Source organism: Panthera uncia, chromosome F1 (assembly GCF_023721935.1).
Source record: "Panthera uncia isolate 11264 chromosome F1, Puncia_PCG_1.0, whole genome shotgun sequence".
Classification (NCBI taxonomy): domain Eukaryota; kingdom Metazoa; phylum Chordata; class Mammalia; order Carnivora; family Felidae; genus Panthera; species Panthera uncia.
The window spans coordinates 51,982,455-52,001,639 of record NC_064813.1 but is presented as its reverse complement, the minus strand read 5'-3'; the positions used below and the strand labels follow the sequence as shown (position 1 = coordinate 52,001,639).

General features: G+C 37.7%; 1 protein-coding gene across 1 annotated transcript in view; it reads left to right on the top strand.

Annotated features, from left to right (window-relative positions):
* The window catches only part of USH2A (usherin), a 733,950-nt gene that overhangs the window by 549,120 nt on the left and 165,645 nt on the right, over positions 1-19,185 (top strand). Inside the window, exon 49 of the mRNA XM_049634559.1 lies at positions 6,708-6,929. Within this exon, the coding sequence (XP_049490516.1) occupies positions 6,708-6,929 (222 nt within the window). The remainder of the gene's footprint in view (positions 1-6,707; positions 6,930-19,185) is intronic.

The window sequence follows — 19,185 nt, the reverse complement described above, 5'->3', positions numbered from 1 at the left end:
AATTAAGCAACTGTCTCAGGGATTAAAGAGAGGATAGTATTAGGTTGGGAACCACAGGAAGTGAGGAGGCACAATCTTGTTAATGACCCTAAAATCTTGGACAAAATGGTATACAGTCATTTATCTTTTTGATGGAACAAATAGGATATTATAAGAGTTACTATGGGGAATAACAAGTCTTTTCTGAAGGTATGTGGATACAATGGACCTGATTTTCTTCAACAGCAATTTTTTTTAGTGGATTTTTAGCCAGTTTCAAGAAGGACATAGCCAGATTTATAAAGACCTTTAAGGGTTTAGCCTCCTCTATGAATCCCATATCTAAATACTCCTTGACCCACAGGCTCTTGAAGACAGATTCAAGATATGAAATGTAGATCATGAAGGCATCAGGTATTAGATAATCAATCTGTGCCATCATCAAATTACAGGCTGGGGATTCTTCTGGGAGTTCCATAAAGAGGTTTCTGGGTCCACATTTAATACTGGCAACCCATTTACAAGGTAGATCTCCTCCCATCAGATGCACCAGAGTAGAATTACTAAGTAACAAAAAAGTGTGTTGATTACAGAGAAGACAAAGACAAAGACAGAGTCCGAAAGGCATTTGAAATTTCTATCTCTTATTCCTAGGAAGGAATGATAGAAATATAGATGGGGAGGCTGAGCCACTGGGTGGCTCAGTCAGCTAAGCATTTTACTTAGGCTCAGGTCATGATCTTGTGGTCTCTGGGTTCGAGCCCCACATTGGGCTCTGTGCTGAGAGCTCAGAGCCTGGTGCCTGATTCAGATTCTGCATTTCCCTCTCTCTCCTTGCTCCTCCCCTGCACACTCTCTCCTTCTCAAGAATAAGTAAATATTTTAAAAAATTATTTAAAAAAAGAAATATAGTAGAATTTATGGTAGATCATGTAGCCCCAATATTAATTACATATGAAAACTTCTATTTCTATAACTGCATGAAAAGTTCTGTTTTTTGTGTTAAAGGCAGTTATGAATTGACCAGAGCAGCTACTCTCACAGACAGGGGTTGTTTTATCGGTGTTTTGTCTTTTTCCTTTTTTGGTTCTCTCTTTCTAGCTAAAGTAGAGCAAATGTTCTTCCAATGGCCCTTTTTCTTATAATAATGACAGTTGTCTTTTTGTAGACTAGACATAGATGTGTCCTTGTTTTTTTGCTTTATCTAATTGCTTAATCTGAAAAGCTCTTAATCTGATCTATTTTTTCCTTTTTTTTTTTTTTCTGAGCCAAAGTATCTTCCAAATGCTCACCAAGCTCTTATGATTTAGAGAAGGCACAGTCTACTAACCTATCTTCTGTTTTCTGAGAAATTATGAAGTCTTGATTTCTCTTGAGGCCAGAGTATTCCTGGTGGTAGCTAAATGGTCTGTTGAAGCCAGGCATGGAATTATGTTTCCCCTGTTTATGGAACTGGACTTTTTTATTGTGGTAAAGGAGTGTGGGACCCAAGGAATTGAACAAAAATCCCCTACCCCTGGACAAGCAGAGCAAGACTAATTCCATTTTGTGCTATACCCACCATGTCATGTATAACCCCCACATGACCTACTTATTGCTTAAGACACTCCCCCACCCTAGTCAAGCCGCTGAGCACACCCTTACTGGAAACCGGCTCATATAGAATGCGGAACCCCTAACCACCAAAGAATGTAAACCCCGCCTTTTGCCCGCCAAACTTGTGCGCCAATTCTGACCAGAGTGATAGGCTAGTTCAAACAATTACTATAGGGTAAATTGTAATTCAATTGGCCACCTGCGTGTGGACTGACATGACTATGCAACTTTCTGTGTGTGTTACAATCTCATTGGCCACTGGCCCCTATAAAACTGCTACGCCTCTTAACCTAGGGGTCCAAGTCCCTGCTCCGCTGTGTCGGGTATACTTGGGGCCAAGCTCGAGCTTGCAAATAAACCCTCGTGCATTTGCATCGGTATTGGCTCCTTGGTGGTCTCTCAGATTCGAAATCGGGGGCATTACAGGAGACATAACAAAATTTATCATTTTAACAAGTTTTAGGTGCACAGTTTAATAGCGCTGAATACATTTACGTAGTTGTGCAGTCAGGACCAGTACTGTTTCCAGAACATTTTTATCTTCCTAAACTGAAACTCTGTACCCACTGAACATTCACTCCCCATTGTCCTTTACCTCCAGCCCCTCACAACCACCATTCTGTTTTCCATCTCTATGAATTTGACTTCTCTAGGTATTTCATATAAGTAGAATCATATAATATTTGCCATTTTGTGATTGGTTCTTTCACTTACTGTAATGTTTCCAAGGTTCATCTGTGTTGTAGCATATGTCAGAATCATATTCCTTTTCAGTCTGAGTAACATTCCATAGTATGTATCCACCACATTTTCTTTATCCGTTCACCTGTTGATGAATATTTGGGTTGTTCCCACTTTATGGCTATTGTGAATAATACTGCTATGAACATTGGTGTACAAATATCTGTTTGAGCCTCTGCTTTCCATTATTATTATTTTTTTTAGCTTTCTACCCACAAGTGGTATTCCTGGATCATATGGAAATTCTGTGTGTCCTTTTTTGAGGAATTGCTGGAATGTTTTTCACAGAAGCTACACCATATTATATTTCCAACAATACGACACCTAGTCGGCTCAGTCGGTTAAGTGTCTGACTTCATTCAGCTCAGGTCATGATCTCATGGTTTGTCAGTTTGAGCCCGCATCAGGCTCTGTGCTGACAGCTTGGAGCCTGGGGCCTGCTTCAGATTCTGTGTCTCCCTCTCTCCCAGCCCCTCCCATGCTGGCATTCTGTCTTCCTCTCTCTCTCAAAAATAAATAAACATTTAAAAAAATATCTTTATATTCCCAACAGCAATGTGCAAGTTTATTATGTGCAAGGGTTCTAATTTCTCAAATTCCTCACTAACATATTATTTTCTGTGGGTTTTTGTTTGTTTGTTTGTTTGTTTATAATAGCTGTTCTTCTGGGTATGAAGTAATATCTGATAGTGATTTTGATATGCATTTACCTAATAATTAATAATATTCAACATCTTTCCATATGATTACTGGTCATCTGAATATCTTCTTTGGAGAAATGTCTATAAGAGTGCTTTAGACATTTTTTTTTGATTGGGTTGTTTGTGTTTTTGTTGTTAAGTGGCAGTTCTTTAGACTTTTTGGATATTAGTCTCTTATTATTTATATGATTTACAAGTGTCTTCTCCCATGGGTTGCCTTTTGACTCAGTTGATAGTGTCTTTTGATGCATAACACTTTTAAGTTTTTATGAAGTGCAATTCATCTACTTTTCTTTGGTTGCCTTGTACTTTGGATCTCACATTCAAGAGTTATTGCAAATCCAATGTCGTGAAGCTTTCCACCTATGTTTCTTCTAAGAATTTTATAGTTTTAGCTTTTACATTTAGGCCTTTGACCACATTGAGTTGATGTTTGTATATGGTGTATGTATAAGGTAAGTGTTCAACTTCATTCTGTTGCACGTGGATATTTACTTTTCCCAGCAGTGTTTGTTGGAAAGATGGTCCTTTCCTCATTAAATGGTCTTGGCACCCTTGTTGAAAATTATTTGGTCATTTTGTAAGGTTTTATCTCTGGGCTGTCTATTCTTTTCCATCGGTCTATCTGTCTATCTTTGTACCAGGACCACACTGTTTGATTGTTAACTGTATCTTTGTGGTATTGATTGTATCTTTGTAGTAAGTTTTGAAATCAGGAAATATGAGACCTTCCAACTCTGTTCTTTTTCAAGATTGTTTTGGCTATTTAGGATCCCTTGAGATTCCATTGCAATTTTAGGATATATTTTCTACTTCTGCAAAAAATATTGTTGGGATTTAGATACAGATTGCATTGACTCTATAGATCATTTGGGGTAGTATTGATGTCTTAACAATATTGTCTTTTGATTCATGAACATGGGATGTCTTATTTATTTATGTCTTCTTTAACTTCTTTCATCAGTTTTTTGTACTTCTCAGTGTGTAAGTCTTCCACTTCCTTGGTTAAGCTTATTATTAAGTGGGTTTTTTTTATATGCTATGTTAAATGGAATTGCTTTTAAACAAATTTCCTTTTCAGATTGTTGATTCTTAATGTATAGAAACACGACTAATTTTTACATATTGGTTTTGTATTCTGCAACTTTGCTGAATTCTTTTATTAGTTTTAACAGGATTTTGGTGGAATCTCTAGGGTTTTTTTTTACATATGAGGTTATATAGTCTGTGAACAGAGATAATTTTTCTTAGGCCATTTCACCTGGGCTGTCCTTCATTTCTTTGTCCTGCCTAACTGCTCTGGCTGGCTATCTATTTCAATATTATGTTGAATAGAAGTAGCAAAAACTGACAGCCTCATCTTCTTCCCGATCTTAGAAGAAAAGCTTTCACTGCTGATTATAATGTTAGTTGTGGGTTTTTCATACACATCCTTTGTTATGTTGAGGTAGTTTCCTTCTATTCCTAGTTGGTTGAATGTTTTTATACTAGAATGGTGTTGGATTTTGTCAAATGCTTTGTCTACATCATTTGAGGTAATCATGTATTTTTTTTTTCTCCATTCTGTTGAAATAGTATATCATATTGATTGACTTTCATACGTTGAATCATCTTTTCATGCTTCCCAGGAATAAATCCCACTTGGTAATGTGGTATAATCATTTAAATGTGCTCTTGAATTCAGTTCACTAGCATTTTGTTGAGAAGTTTTACATCAATTTTCATAAGGGATATTGGTCTGTAGTTTTTACTTTGTTTTTTTCTTGAAGTGTCTGTCTAATATCAGGGTAAACCTGGCCTCATAAATTTTGTTAAAAAGTATTCCTCTTCAGTTTTTTAGAAGAGTTTGAGAAAGATTAGAATTTTTTAAACGTTTATTTATTTGAGAGAGAGAGAGAGCATGTGTGAGGAGAGAGGCAGAGAGAGAGGGAAAGAGAGAATCCCAAGCAGGCTTTATGCTGTCAGTGTGGAGCCCGACTCAGGGCTTGATCCCACAAACCGTGAGATCATGACCTGAGCCTAAATCAAGAGTCAGACAGTTAACCCAACCCACTGAGTTACCCAGGTGCCTTGAGAAGGATTAGTACTAATTCTTTAAATGTTTGGTAAATTTCACCAGTGAAGCCATCGATCCAGAATTGTTCTCTGTTGGGAGGTTTGGACTTTGCTTCAATCTTGTTACTAGTTATACATCTATTCAGAATTTCTATTTTTTCATAATTCGTCTTTTAGGTTATATGTTTCTAGTAATTTGTCCATTTCATCTGGTAGGATGGATTTTTGACCAATGAATATGGACAAGAAAGACTTCAAGGATACCTGCTAGAGTATCTGGGTTTTTTTTGTTCTTTATATATCTATCCATACTTAAATATTGTCCCACATTTTTAATATCATTTTGGTAAGCAAATCGTCTTGCTTTTACTAACAAAGTTTTGGCATATCTTGACTTCACACATAGATAAACTAATTGATAAGGGAGTCCAGGACTATAAATTCCTAAGGCAATCCTAAATTCTTCAGTGAACTTGAGCCTTCCTTTTAAGAAGGCTTGGTAAGTCATTAACTAGATTATTTAAATCTTATCTGGACCATCCAAGGCTTAGAACTAAAAGACCTGCCAGGCTGGTGTATATACTCACAGACCACAGATCGCAGGATAACATGAAGAGATATTGTCCGGGGATAAAGATATGTTTTAAAAGGGGAAGTGGAAGAGAAGGAAGAGGGTCTGTTAAAGGTGCAGGAAAAAGAAGAGGAGTAAGGCAAGAGAAAGGAGAGAGTGAAGGTTCAAGGGTTCATAAAGGAGGTCAACTGAGGAGGTCGACTGAGAGTTGGGTCATGAGATAGAGAGAAGTACAGTTTGAATTTTAGATCCACCAAGTCGGTAGTCCTTTCTAAGCTATCCTTAAAAGAATAAATTTAATTTTTTTTTTTGTCTTTTGGAGTTTTCCTGTCTTTTAGAAGCATCTTCATATCAAAAAAAGAAAAAAAAAGGAAAAAAAAGAAAAAAATGCTGCCTATTGATATTTATAAAATTTAAACTCTGATCCCAAGGCACCAGGCAAAAGGTTATTTTATTCTTGTTTCAAGTTTCCCAGAATATCATGTAAAGGGGGAATGTAAGTACAGCTACATTAGTGAAATTCAGTGTCTGTCATAGCCCAGAAAAGTATTAATGTGCTGACTTGATACAGAATATTTTTACCTCCTCTCATTTAACTGAGCTTCACATCAGAAGTATTTTGTTTGCTTAAATAAATAAAATTTGGTTAAAGAAATTATAATGTAGGCAATACCAATTTTATGTTAATTTCTGAATCCACTCCACTTTCAAAAAAAATTACACTAATTAGATAGAAAAGTATTTGTAGGCAAACTTTTTTGTAATACCACTTACAATGTTGCCAGACCTACTGTGTTCATTTACTAGGGGTGAGAGAGGAAATAGGTAACATAGCATTGCCTCTAAGTTACCATGTGTGTATGTGAGCAGACCCATGTTTATACGTCTTTAATTGAAGATTTTTAAATTGTTTTGAAATTTTGTAACTCCAAAACGACAGCATTCTTTCTAGTAATTCTGTCAACCAGTTGGCATCTGCAAGATGATTGTGATAAAATTTCCTTGTGAGTCAAAGCATATTTCTTTTAACTCATGCAATGATTGTTATTGTCCTAAATTGACAGGTGAAGTATGTTGTCCAGATGAACAGCACAATCGGGTTTCCACTGGCATCGGCGACTCCTGCTGTGGCCGAATGCCTTACTCCACCTCAGGAAACCAGATTTGCTGTGCTGGGAGGCTTCGGGATGGCCATGGCCAGCAGTGCTGTGGTGGACAGATTGTGAACAAAGACTTAGAATGCTGTGGTGGAGAAGAAGAAGGCATGGTGTACAGTCGCCTTCCAGGTAAGGAGCCCTTGTCTACTTTTCAATCGGTGGAGATTCTGAGAAACACAGGTCGGGAAATTGCCCTAGATACAAAGCAAATAAGTAATTAAAGCTCATGTGAATTATGTCTAATACATTTAAGTATATATTCTACAACAAATGAAAATGTAATCTCACCTTTTTTTATGTCCGTGGATGCATTTCATGAAAATGGACCAAAGCTCTTTCCTGTTGAGAAGTGTCATATCCACCATAAACAAAAACAAACACAAAAACACACGTGAATGCATGCACTGGTTCTGGATCAAGAGAATATTTCCTAGCAATGCTAACAGTATACAAAATTATTATTGATGATATGTCAGTTCTTTTGCTCCCTTATTCTTTGGTAGCTATGAAATTAACACTAATTTTAATAGCAATCATTATCACTGATTGAGTGCTTACTATCAACCAGGTACTATGCCCAATGTTTTATGCATTACTAACTCAATCCTTTTTTTTTTTTCAATTAATCTTTATAACAATCTTACTAGATAGGTTCTATTATTGTCTACATTTTAAAAATGAGGAAGCTGAGGCACAGAAATTAGTCACTTGTTCAAGATTCCATAATGAATTTTTGGGTGCCTGAAAGTTATATAATTTGGGGGGTCCTCTTTAAGGAAAGAAAATAAAATGATGAACACATGATTAAAATATAAAAATAATATTTATTTAGAAGGGGAAAATAAATTATGAAAATTACAAATTTAAAAAATAAAATCTAGCAAATGCCACTAACATAAAAACAGCATGTTTGGATTATATAACTTCTCACATCCCTCTTTTTTCCCCCTGACATGTTTAACTTATACCCTTGATCACCTCTTCATGGGACAATGACTTTGTGCCATTTATCAATGAGAAGCATAGAAAGATAATTCATTCTTTCCTAATCAAAATACGTTTTAATTATTGAAATTTAGAAAAGTGGTTTTAAGCTTTAAAGTTTATTATTATAATATTATGTAAGTTCTTAGATTATTGTCAAATTTAGAGAAACATTTACCAAGGATCTCTCTAAGATTTAAGGGCATTTTAAGTTTTCTTATCTTATTTTATTTATTTTTTATTTATTTATTTTACTTTTTAAAGATTATTTATTTATGTTGAGAAAAGAGAGACAGCATGTGAGCAGGGGAGGGGTAGAGAGAGAGGAAGAGAGAGAATCCCAAACACGCTCCACTGACAGTGACCCAATGCGGGGGGCTTGATCTCATGAATCTGTGAGATCATGACCTGAGCTGAAATCAAGAGTTGGATACTTAATTGACTGAGCCACCCAAGTGCCCTGAGTTTTCTTATTTTAAAGTAATTTGCAATGACATGTGTTAAATATTTGTTGAATTGACAACATCATACCAGTTTTTCATGGCTATCATTTTATGACTGAATTTGAGCTATAACTATTTTACCTATGCATCAGCCGAAGTATAATTTTTTTCAATGTATTTATGAGTTACCTCTCTTCATAATTTGTAATAATTTATACTTCAATCTAAGATCCATCAGCTTCTTTTAATAGTTTACTACTTTTGTTATAATCTAAAGTTTATTTTGTTATAATTCTCTTGATGTCACAATATTTCAGTTGATTCTATTGGTCAGTTTTACAGCGTTTGTTTCATATGCCATTAATTTTTCTGTCTGATCTTTCTCTTTCTTTAAAGCTTCCCCTTATATGCATCCAAATTAGGAGTCTGTAATTTCTCACATTTCTTATCTTTCCAAATTGAAGTTAAAATGGCATATTCAAGGCCTAATGACTTTTTTATAGAGTTGACAAAAATCATAAACATAGCTACTGAACCCAAACGAAATATCGCCCCAACTCAACTTCCCCTTACTTAGATTTCAAAAATGTACACGGTCACTCTCCTATTTTATTTTTATTTTTTTTTATAAATTTTTTTTAACGTTTATTTATTTTTGAGACAGAGAGAGACAGAGCATGAACAGGGGAGGGGCAGAGAGAGAGCGAGACACAGAATCGGAAGCAGGCTCCAGGCTCTGAGCCATCAGCCTAGAGCCTGACGCGGGGCTCGAACTCACGGACCGCGAGATCGTGACCTGAGCCAAAGTCGGACGCTCAACCGACTGAGCCACCCAGGCGCCCCATTCACTCTCCTATTTTAGTCAATACAAGGATACATAAAATACAAGGCAAGTTAAAGGAGAAGAGACAGAGGCCATGAAAAATTGTAGTTAAAGATTATACATTTGCTAATTTTATAAAAATATATAACCATGCTTTTCCTAGAAGGGGCTCTTGTCAGAAAACGGCCCTGAAGTTCAAGCTCATTAGCTTCAGGGTAAATCGGCCCATACAACTAGCAAGGGTTGAGAACTCCGGCCTTTCTCTGGGCATAATTTCAGGACACCATTAGATCTTGACGCAGATGAACTATGAATTTCTTGTTTTTCTATAATTTATTCTTTAAAAAAAAACATCAAAAAGTTATCCACAATATCAGTAATAATTGTTGAAATTAGTATAGTGTTATTGTTATATACCATTGTATATATTGTACATATTTTTATACACATTTTCTTCCTTTTTTAAATTTTATTTAAATCCAAGTCAGTTAACATATAGTGTAACAATGGTTTCAGGAGCAGAATTTAGTGATTCATCACTCACATACAACACCCAGTGCACATCCCAACAAGTGCCCTCCTTAATGCCCATCATCAATTAGCCCATTCTCCCACCCAACACCCCTCCAACAACCCTGTTTGTTCTCTGAATTTAAGAGTCTCTTACTTCTGTGTAAAAGTTCTGAAGATAATTATTAAGAAGAACACTTGAAGAACAAAACTAATCAATCAAAAAATTTAAAAAGTATCAATCCTGGGGGTACCTGAATCTTGTATCTTAACAAGAATAATAGACTTCCAATATTTTCATAGCCCTTAAATAAATGAGAAATGCTAGATTAAATTATTCACAACTGAATTTCAGTACTCCCAGTATGGGAAAGATTGTTCTCCTTCTTTCAGACAAAAAATGCCTGATTTCTAGTCTTTTATTTTATCTTTGGACAACCATTAAGTGTGTTCCCAAGGCATTTACTATTCTATGCAGTTATAAATCACCCACCTGGATCCACACTATACCCGTGCTGTACATTCTTTTTTTTGTTGTTAATTTTTAGTGTTTATTCTGACAGAGAGAGTGCACACACATGAATTGGTGGGTGGGAGAGGGACAGAGAGAAAGGAAGAGAGAATCCCAAGCATGCTCTGTGCTGTCAGCATGCAGCCTGGTGTGGGGCTGAAACCCACAAACTGTTAGATCGTGACCTGAGCTGAAATCAAGAGTCGGATGCTTAGCTGACTGAGCCACCCAGGCACCCCTCTATGCATTCTCCAGTGAGACATATATGGAGGAAGACTTTAACATATACTCAGACTGTTTGATAGTACCGTGTCATTTTGTTGATCTCCATCAACTGTCCAGAAAATAGTGATGATGGATTGTTGCCCTACATACAACAGAATTGGACTTCAATTAGGACACTTCCATTGACCCCAGAAATTTAAGGATTACCTCCAACATACCGCACAGACACCTGTATCTGCACTATAAGGTAATAAGAAAGGTGACTTTGCCAGGTAAAACCAAGAAACAATAACAAAAACTAACTTTCTAAGATCTTTACAAATAAATGATGCATTAAATCATATGATACACAAGAGTTCAGTGTAGAAACATAATCCTTTCAGAAAATTTCCCCCTGAATCGTAACCTTAAGAAGTTAGCATTCGAAAGATAAGTAAAGTACACCCAAGGAATTCAGCCCACTCAGGTGTCTCCTAGACACTGATTATTGGCTAAAAGATGTACACAATGAACAGGAGACAAAATACAACAAAAAATAAACAACAGTCTGTGTTCACTATTTGCCAAACTGAATTCTGTGTACTTCATAATATACCCACACATTTATAACATGCTTAAAGCTCGCAACAACCCTATGAGGTAAGGACTATTATTATCTCCATTTAAATTTTTTTTAACATTTATTTTTTTGAGAGAGAGAGAAACCATGAGCAGGGAAGGGGTAGAGAGAAAGGGAGACAGAATCTGAAGCAGGCTCCAGGCTCCAAGCTGTCAGCACAGAGTCCGACGCAGGGCTCAAACTCACAAACAGCAGGATTATGACCTAAGCCAAGGTTGGATGCTTAACCAACTGAGCCACCCAGGCTCCCCTATTATCTCCATTTTAGATATGAGGAAACAGAAGTGCTTCTAACAAAAGTTAAAAACTGTCCCCCATACAAAAGAAATATAGAACATAATACTAAACTAATGCCATATGCTATAGAAAGATTACGTTTTGGGTCTTTTCAACTATATATATATACATATATATATTAATATATATATTACCCTATATATGTATATAGGGTAAATAATTAGAATCAGGTTTGTTCAAATAATGATATACCTGAACCATGCCTATCAAAAGAAACCCCCCAAAAACAAAAAACAACAACAAACACTGTCCCCAAATCACATAGCTACCAAGTGGCTGTATTATTTCAGGTAGCATTAATTGCTGCTATAAACGAACCCCCAAATTTGCAAAGTCTCAAATACAATAGGGGTTATAGTTTTCTTATATAATAGTACTGGGATATGAACCTATCTGCAGGTTACCTCTCTTCCCTAGGTATTTTGGCCTTTCCACAGGTAGCTTCTAAGGTCACCTGGGGGTTATACCCATTCCTGCAACCAAAAGAGGAAAAGAACATGGAATAATGGGTGTGCGAATTTTTTATTCCCAGGTCTAGGAATAGCAAAATTTAAGTTAACATTTCACTAACTGGAACTCACTATCTGTTGACACCTAAGTGCAAGGGGGTCTGGGAGATTTCCTCTGGAATCTCTTGCCTCTGTGGCTAAGAAGGGATTCTAGCAGCATCCAAATGGCTACAGAGCCCATGCTCTTAACCTCTTTCTTTGATCATTATGATATTTGGAGAAGCACTGGACACCCTCCAACCCAAACTGTTTGTCAGGTCTAATGAGCAAGGTCAGTATCATAAACTACCAAATTGCAAACATTTTTTGGACGACTGGAAAAGAAAAGAGGCCTTATACACTCTGCCCTTTGAGTGCACACCTCATGTTTGCCAAAGTTAGAAGAAAGGGTAATACGAGGCACCTGGGTGGCTCAGTAGGTTAAGCATCCGACATCAGCTCCAGTTATGATCTCTCGGTCCATGGGTTCGAGCCCCGCTTTGGGCTCTGTGCTGATAGCTCGGAGACTGGAGCCTGCTTCAGATTCTGTCTCCTTCTCTGTCTCTCTGCCCCTCCCCCGCTCATGCTCTGTGTCTCTCTCTCAAAAATTAACATTAAAAAATTAAAAAGAAAAAAGAATAAGAAAGGGTAGTATGTATGAGTGCTAGGCCCTGAGACAGTCACTCTTAAAGAATGACGTGGGGGTGCCTGGGTGGCTCAGTCTGTTAAGCATCCGACTTCAGCTCAGGTCATGATCTGACAGTTTGTGAGTTCAAACCCCGTATCAGGCACTATGCTGACTGCTCAGAGCTTGGAGCCTGCCTGGGAAGCTGTGTCTCCCTCTCTCTTCCCGTCCCCTGCTCTCACTCTGTCTCTCTCTGTCTCAAAAATAAATAAACATTAAAAATTAAAAAAAAAAAAGAATGATATGGGTCTTCTATGGGTCTGACCCTTTGCAGAAACACCTTTGCAGGTGGTCTGTGAGATCAAAATGATCTTCATACTAATACTAACCTATTATATGTCTTTTTTTTTGCATTTATTTATTTTTGAGAGACAGAGAGAGACAGCATGAGCAAGGGAGGGACAGAGAGAGAGAGAGAGAGAGAGAGAGAGAGAGAGAGACAGAAACAAAAGCAGGCTCCAGGCTCCAAGCTGTCAGCACAGAGCCCGACACGGGGCTCAAACTCGCGAACCGCGAGATCATGACCTGAGCCGAAGTCGGACGCTTGGCCGACTGAGTCACCCAGGCGCCCCTTATATGCCTTTTTCAATTTCATTCTCTCCTGTGTGTACAGTGAACTTTTTCAGAGGTTGCATGTGTGATATCACAACAAACTGAATGCAGAAGCAGGTATGAGAATTTAGTTCCCTTTATTAAGCCAGCCATTAGAGAGGCTTGCAAAAATATAAAACAATATTATTCTTCTCAAATGTTACCTATTATTATTTTAAATTAATTAGTAAATACATATTTCAGAAGTTGTTGTTTTCGACTCCAGCCCAGTATTTATCAACAGATATAACCTGTATAAGCAAAAGCTATTTGGAGTCTTTAATTATTTGTAAAAGTGTAAAGAGATCTTGAGACCAAACTTTGCGAACCTCTGCCTTAAGGCATGGTAATCATGTGTACTAGAAAATCCTGGCAATGAGTTAGTTGTCCTGTGCTATGATCAACCAGCTGAGTATCTCCTCTTCTTTTGGTTGAGTAGTTAAAAATAGGCCCCTTAAAGACAGAACAAGGTGGGGCGCCTGGGTGGCCCAGTTTTTGAGCAGCCAACTCTTGATTTCAGCTCAGGTCATGATCTCACAGTTGGTGGGATCAAGTCCCTCAGCGGGCTCCTTGCTGGCAGCTTGGAGCCTACTTGGGATTCTCCCTCGTCCCTCTCTTTGTCCTTCCCTGGCTCGCACAAGTCCAGACTCTCTCTCTCTCAAAAATAAATAAACTTAAAAAAAAAAAGACAGAACAAGGGTGCTAGGTTGGAAGGCAGGGTACAAAAGTGTTGCTCGCCCACTCTGTAATGGGTCAGAGTTTTAAAATAACAGCAAAAATGTCTCCTTTTAGCATCTTTGTTTATTTGTTGTTTTTTTAAGTCAATTCCCATATTCCTTCATTCGATAAAAATGTATTGTGTAGTGTCTATGCTCAAGACATTATTCTCTGTGCTCTGCGAGTGTAAAATTGGCTAAGATTCCATTTTTATCCTTAAGGACTTATAATCTAATCAAGGAGGAAAGTAGCAATAAGGTTAAACACAGTCCATAAGAGATGGATGAACACAAGCATATTCTTAAGACTGAGAGTTCACTCCAGTCAAGGTGATGGAAAAAGCTAAGCCATTGGATTGGAACCTCAAACAATGAACAAGATGTTGAGATGTGTAGACAGAAGATGGACGTTTCAGCTAAGGGGTGTAGCTTGAGCTAAAGTGTGAATATAGCACCGTGTGTAAGGAAGTAGAGAGGGATAAGTCTGAGTAGGCAGAAGGATCTGAATATTATTTAGTAATCAAGGAAGAGTCAACGTGATGATAAGAACTGTGATTTAAGGAGATATATTCGATTTGGGGGCAAAATGAATATGAGGGAAAAGGAAAGCTAAGTCAGAATACTATTGCCAAAAATAAAATGTAGTACAGGTAACTGTATTCTAGGAAACCGGTGCCTAATCTTTTGGGGTCAAACGCTCCCTGAGAAATCTTTACAGAGCCTCACTTCAAATACTGGTACATAAAACACACAGAGTAATTTGCCTGCAATTTCATACACCCTTGAAGTCCATCCGTGGGCCCAAATTTCAGAATCACTCCTTACTTCACTATGGTTTTCCATGCTAGTCAAATATTTCTTAAGCAAATTGTGACATTACTCAACTCCTGCAAATCAAGATTAGCTCAAGAGTTTCCCATGACATTGTGCAATTCTGCCCAGTCTGGTAATCATGGTGGACCAGAGGAATGACACTTTTAAAAAGGAAAAGCCTCTCTTTTTATTCTCTTGACCTTCCTGCAGGTTTCAGTTAAAATAGACACGTTCCACATGCCTTTTTCCTCTCTCTGCTGCCGCTCCCTCCTGTCGCCCCTAATGACTATGACCTCAGTGACCTTCCAGAATATCCATATGGCCCTTTCTCTCCTCAACCTAGCAACACCATACCTGCTACATGAGGGTTTGGATCTCACAATATTGTTCCTAAGCCTGGCCTCTCTCACTGCCTGGCATTGTGTGCCCGCCGTAAGACCAGGCTGGCTCGTAAAACATCTCTTTATGTACTTTATTACTTAAACTCTTTTATTTGCCTGCAGGAGCCCTTTAACAAAATCACATTGAATTGACTTTCTCACACCAAATCAAATCTCCCTGGTCCCAGTTCAGTTGTCTTTGTCAATATGTATTTTATAAATGGAGTGAATTAACAGATGCTGTTGGAACAGAAGTGCTGGGGTAGCGTTTATGTTTTTACTGCTCTCTCTGGGCAGATGAGTTGTGTAGGAGTGTTATACAGGTATCTCGGGATGAAAGTCATGCTCGTCATTTCGGTGGATATGTATTCTTAACCATTTTCTTTGGATGTATTTGAAACCTCTTTATTACTCTTTTTATTCTTAGTGTTTGCTTAAAGGGCTTTATCATTTATGCCATTAATCTTGGATTGGACTTGATCATATCTTTTAGTATTGAGAGATGAAAATGAAAGTCCCCCTATCATTCCAAGAGAACAGGATTTTCAGTTAGCCATGAGAAACTGCTCATGACATACCTTTGGAACATATTGCCTGATCTCTATTATAAATGTTGTCCATGCAGCCTTTGATAGGAGACTCTGAGTTGAAAGTGCTTTGGAAGAGAATCCTGGTTTTCCATGTCCTAGAGTAGGACTTCCGCAGAATGAATGACTGTGGCTATTTGTCTTGTAAGATGGGATTTAGAAAGTTTACAAAGAGGGCAACAGAGCACAGAAATCCATTATGTAAGAGTGGTATCAAAGAATGTTTTCCAGGAAGATTTCCATGTGCCATAATGAATTTTTAATGTAGAGGGGCACCTGGGTGGCTCAGTCGGTTGAGCGTCCGACTTCGGCTCAGGTCATGATCTCACGGCTTGTGAGTTCGAGCCCTGTGTCAGGCTCTGTGCTGACAGCTCGGAGCCTGGAACCTGCTTTGGATTCTGTGTCTCCCTCTTTCTCTGCCCCTAACTCACTCGCATTCTATCTGTCTCTCTCAAAAATAAATAAACATTAAAAAAAAATTTGAAAGTGTAATATAAAAGACTTTAAAACATAGCAATTTGGGGAAATTTTTGCTCTACCCTTTATTTCTGTTTTGTGGTGGCAGCCATAGAGCCATCTACTGGTGGAGACAAGCACGCACGTCTTTTCTCTCATATCCTGCCACCATTTTGTAAGTTTGTCCTAACAATGACTAATCACAAAACTTTTTTTTTTTCCAGTCTGGTGGGCTTAATATATAACCCCTTGGTTTAAAATGTGGTCCCCATGATCAGTCCCAGAGTTGTACCTGAATCTGTCACATTCCAGACTTTGATTTTACTACTGTACTATTTTGATCTCAAAAGCATGATTCATAACTCTTGTTCTTTTTTTATTTTAGAAAAATGAAGCACCTGTTTTAGAGAATTAACAATTTAGAGATTCCTCAGGACCATATGTTTATAAATGCTTTCCTTTTCGGTCCTGGCCATTAAATTAATGTTAGTAACCTATTGAAACCACTCATAACATTGTGAGTAAACAACTCTTTCCTTCACTGTTTTCTCAGTTGTATCCAATGAAATGGGAGCTTCCCATTGGATATATATGCTGCTCGGGAAGATGAAATATGCAGTTTGATATTAAAAATAAATATCTAATAGCTCTATGTCTATTGTACCACTTTAGTAACATCTGTCCACAGAGAATCTTCACCTGTGTACAAATGTAATGAACAGCCTCTGGAAGAATAGATCGATCCATCAATAATACACGACCTGTTTTGTTTTCCTTTTGGCACATTTAAAATTGTGCATTCTATGTGTCAAAGTTCAAAAGTCAAGTGCTGCATGTGATAAATTAAGCAGGGGTCAGAAGTTATTGCAATGCCGTTTCGGAAGATTGTCTGTCTCTGAATTTGCAGCTCATTCATGCTGAAGTGATGCACTATGGGAATTACTACCAAACTCCGCTCCACAACATCTGCTCTCCCTAAGTGAGTTAGTGCACGTCAGACATCTTTATGTCAGAATATTGCAGTGATGGATGCAGTCTTCAGAAAATGCTGCATAAAAATCTGGTGTGCCGTTCTGGCCATTAAGTGAAATTACTATTTAAATTAATGGCACTGTCACAGTTTATCTGTGCAAAGAATGAACGCTGATTAGGGTATTAAGTAATTAGCAATTTATCACACTGGAACAAGGTTGATAATAATTAAAGAAGTAATGGTTTACCAAAGAAACTAGAAAGGGAGTCACTTCTTGTTATGAGAGTGGAATCTTGGCTGAAAATTTTAATTCAGTGAAACAAAGATGAAGCTCTTTGTGAAAGAAAGCAGCCTTTTTTTTTTTTTCTAGTGTAAAAACAGTTCATTATCAAAATTTTAGTTGACCTGTCAAAAGTCCCTCAGAGCGATCAGATGACTGATTAGAGTTTCGAATTAGGTCAATGTCTGCATTTTGATTTTATACTTAAAGCATGGTGAAACCATAAAGTAACTTGGGAGTAGAGGGGGAGAATGTATTCTGCTCCCTAAAGGGCCAGTTTTCAGATTTTGATTGCTCTTTAAAATAGAAACATGAATTATTTTAAGAAAACTGCTAGAGAAAAAAATGACGGTGAAAAAATCCAAGGTTCTATTTGAATGTCTGATCAGAAAGCAGCAGAAAAAAATGTCCGAACATTATAAAACTTGAAGGTGTAGATTTTTCTTTTTATTGTGTGTACTCACGTATGTGTATACACATGTCATTTTTACCTGTCATAACCAAGACTCAGATTACAGTGATAGCTCTGCTGGGTGTATTTATGCGAAAAAAAAAAACCTTTCCTTGGAAATGTTAAAACAACTAATATTATTAATAAAGCACTGAAGAAAACACTTTACTTTTATTTAAACCAATCATTTTGAACAGTTACCACATTTAGACATGGCATGTTAAGACTTGGTGGTGCTCAATGATGTACATTGATAAAAGTTTTAAAATATTAGGAGAGGGGCACCTGGGTGGCTCAGTTGGTTAAGCCTCCGACTCTTGGTTTCAGCTCAGGTGATAATCTCACGTTTACCGAGTTTGAGCCCCTCATCAGGCTCCGTGCTGACAGTGCGGAGTCTGTTTGGGATCCTCTCCCTCTCTCTCGCTGCCCCTCCCCCCACTGGCTCTCTCTTTCTCTCTCTCAAAAATAAATAAATAGATTTAAAACAATGATAAATAAATAAAATATTAGGAGATATTTTTTTTGAAGTGGAAAGATCAGTGAGAAAGTTCTTTGGAGTCACGTGTGGCTAAACATCGTTCTTAAGATGTGTACCAAGCCAGTGTCTACTTTCAATGATTTTTTTCTTTTTTAAATAAAAAGCACTTAAAACTCACTGGTCTATTATTAGGAGTGTCTTTCATAATGTAGGTGTTTGTACAGGACCAGATTAAACAATCAGGACCCCAGGGCACTTTGAAGTTGAGGTTCTTTATGTTATCAGTCAGGACTAATAATAAATAAACAAAATTCTAATTAAAATAAATCATTCATCACACTGCGCTGCTTTATAACTGGATATAAATTCTAATATAATAGCCCTGTGACCTGGAGTGTAGGCACCTTAATTTCTGGCTTAATCTGACTCTAGAGTATTGTTTATTTATTCAGGATTTTATGTCTAAATTTCTGCTGTATCTCTTCTATGGCAAGATCTAAATGATGTAACACAGGCAGTTAAACTGAGTTTGGTGGGAGAAAGTCTATTTGGTGTGAAAGGCACACGTGTCTTTCATCGACAAGTGGCAACCAATGACCCCTCCTTGCGAGGTCTTTCTGCCACCGACCCCAATCTCTTATCCATGTCCAGTGATGGGTCTAGAACTCAGTGCTGCTCAAAAACTAGTGGCCAAATTGCTCACCTGATCAGTGAGCAAGCGCAACTCGTTTTGAACAAATCTATCTTATGATGAACGAGTGATTTACTGGATGCCCAAGAAGCAGACGTGTCCCCTAGACAAAGCCAGGCAAAAACTTCCCAGACTCTTCCCACAGCGCCTCCAGTACTTGGATGGTGCTACCTCTTTACTCTGTCTAGCCTCTTATCCCAGAGCGTTTCGCTGACCTTTTCTCCCTGGTGAATTTCTAGAGCTTTCCTCTGACTCCCCGTAGTTTAACTAGCCCTTTTTCTGCAACACGATGTTATCATCACAAAATGAGCCGGTAATTCTCATGACGGAAATCGGGATTCTTTTTTTTCCCATGGAGCTTGGGAGAAGTTCGGCCCCGCTGAA